This window comes from Myotis davidii, unplaced genomic scaffold (assembly GCF_000327345.1).
Source record: "Myotis davidii unplaced genomic scaffold, ASM32734v1 scaffold238, whole genome shotgun sequence".
In the NCBI taxonomy this organism is placed as follows: Eukaryota; Metazoa; Chordata; class Mammalia; order Chiroptera; family Vespertilionidae; genus Myotis; species Myotis davidii.
The window spans coordinates 6,207,341-6,208,048 of NW_006293779.1; the positions used below are offsets into that span (position 1 = coordinate 6,207,341).

The 708-nt window shown below is 38.3% G+C and overlaps 1 protein-coding gene across 8 annotated transcripts in view; it reads left to right on the plus strand.

Annotated features, from left to right (window-relative positions):
• Positions 1-708, plus strand: part of DTNB (dystrobrevin beta) — a 148,892-nt gene that overhangs the window by 28,957 nt on the left and 119,227 nt on the right. For all 8 annotated transcript variants that reach the window (XM_015566381.1, XM_015566384.1, XM_006767508.2 and 5 more), the window contains one exon: positions 454-608. In XM_015566381.1, the coding sequence (XP_015421867.1) occupies positions 454-608 (155 nt within the window). The remainder of the gene's footprint in view (positions 1-453; positions 609-708) is intronic.

Below are 708 nucleotides of genomic sequence, written 5' to 3' on the forward strand. Positions count from 1 at the left end.
TCATTAGTACACGAACATACAAATTATAAACAATTTCTTTTATACCTCATCACCGATATGCTAATACAGTGATACACTCAAACATGCATGTCTTATATAAATACATATATAAATGTTAAGGGATAAAGATACGCTGCTATGAATTTTATAAAAAAAATATAAATTATATATCATCTTGCTCTGTACACTGATAAAGAGTAGATAGGTAGACATGCATGAGTGGTTATTGGGTTTGATGTTTAGGACGAATATTAAGTAGGTGGGCCTCATCAACAAAGTACCCATGCCATGTTAATAAAAAATGAGAATCCATGATGACTAAAAATCGTGCTAACTTCATGATACTTTCCAGTGATACTTCATGATCTTTCTAATGAAACAAGTGACATAGAGCCATTTATAAAAAGTTGATATTTCTTTACAGTTTGACTTTATTTGGTTTTATTCTCATAGATGTTTTCTCCCAGATGTCAGATTCCAACGGTTTAATGGTATTTAGCAAGTTTGACCAGTTTCTGAAGGAAGTGCTGAAGCTCCCAACAGCCGTCTTCGAAGGGCCATCTTTCGGTTACACCGAGCACTCAGTCCGCACCTGTTTCCCACAGCAGGTAAGGGCAGTGTCACAGAACCGAGGACCCAGGAGCACTGGCCCCACCACGCTTCTGCAGGTGTCCGCAGGCTGCTTCAGTGAAGGATATAGGTCAGTGA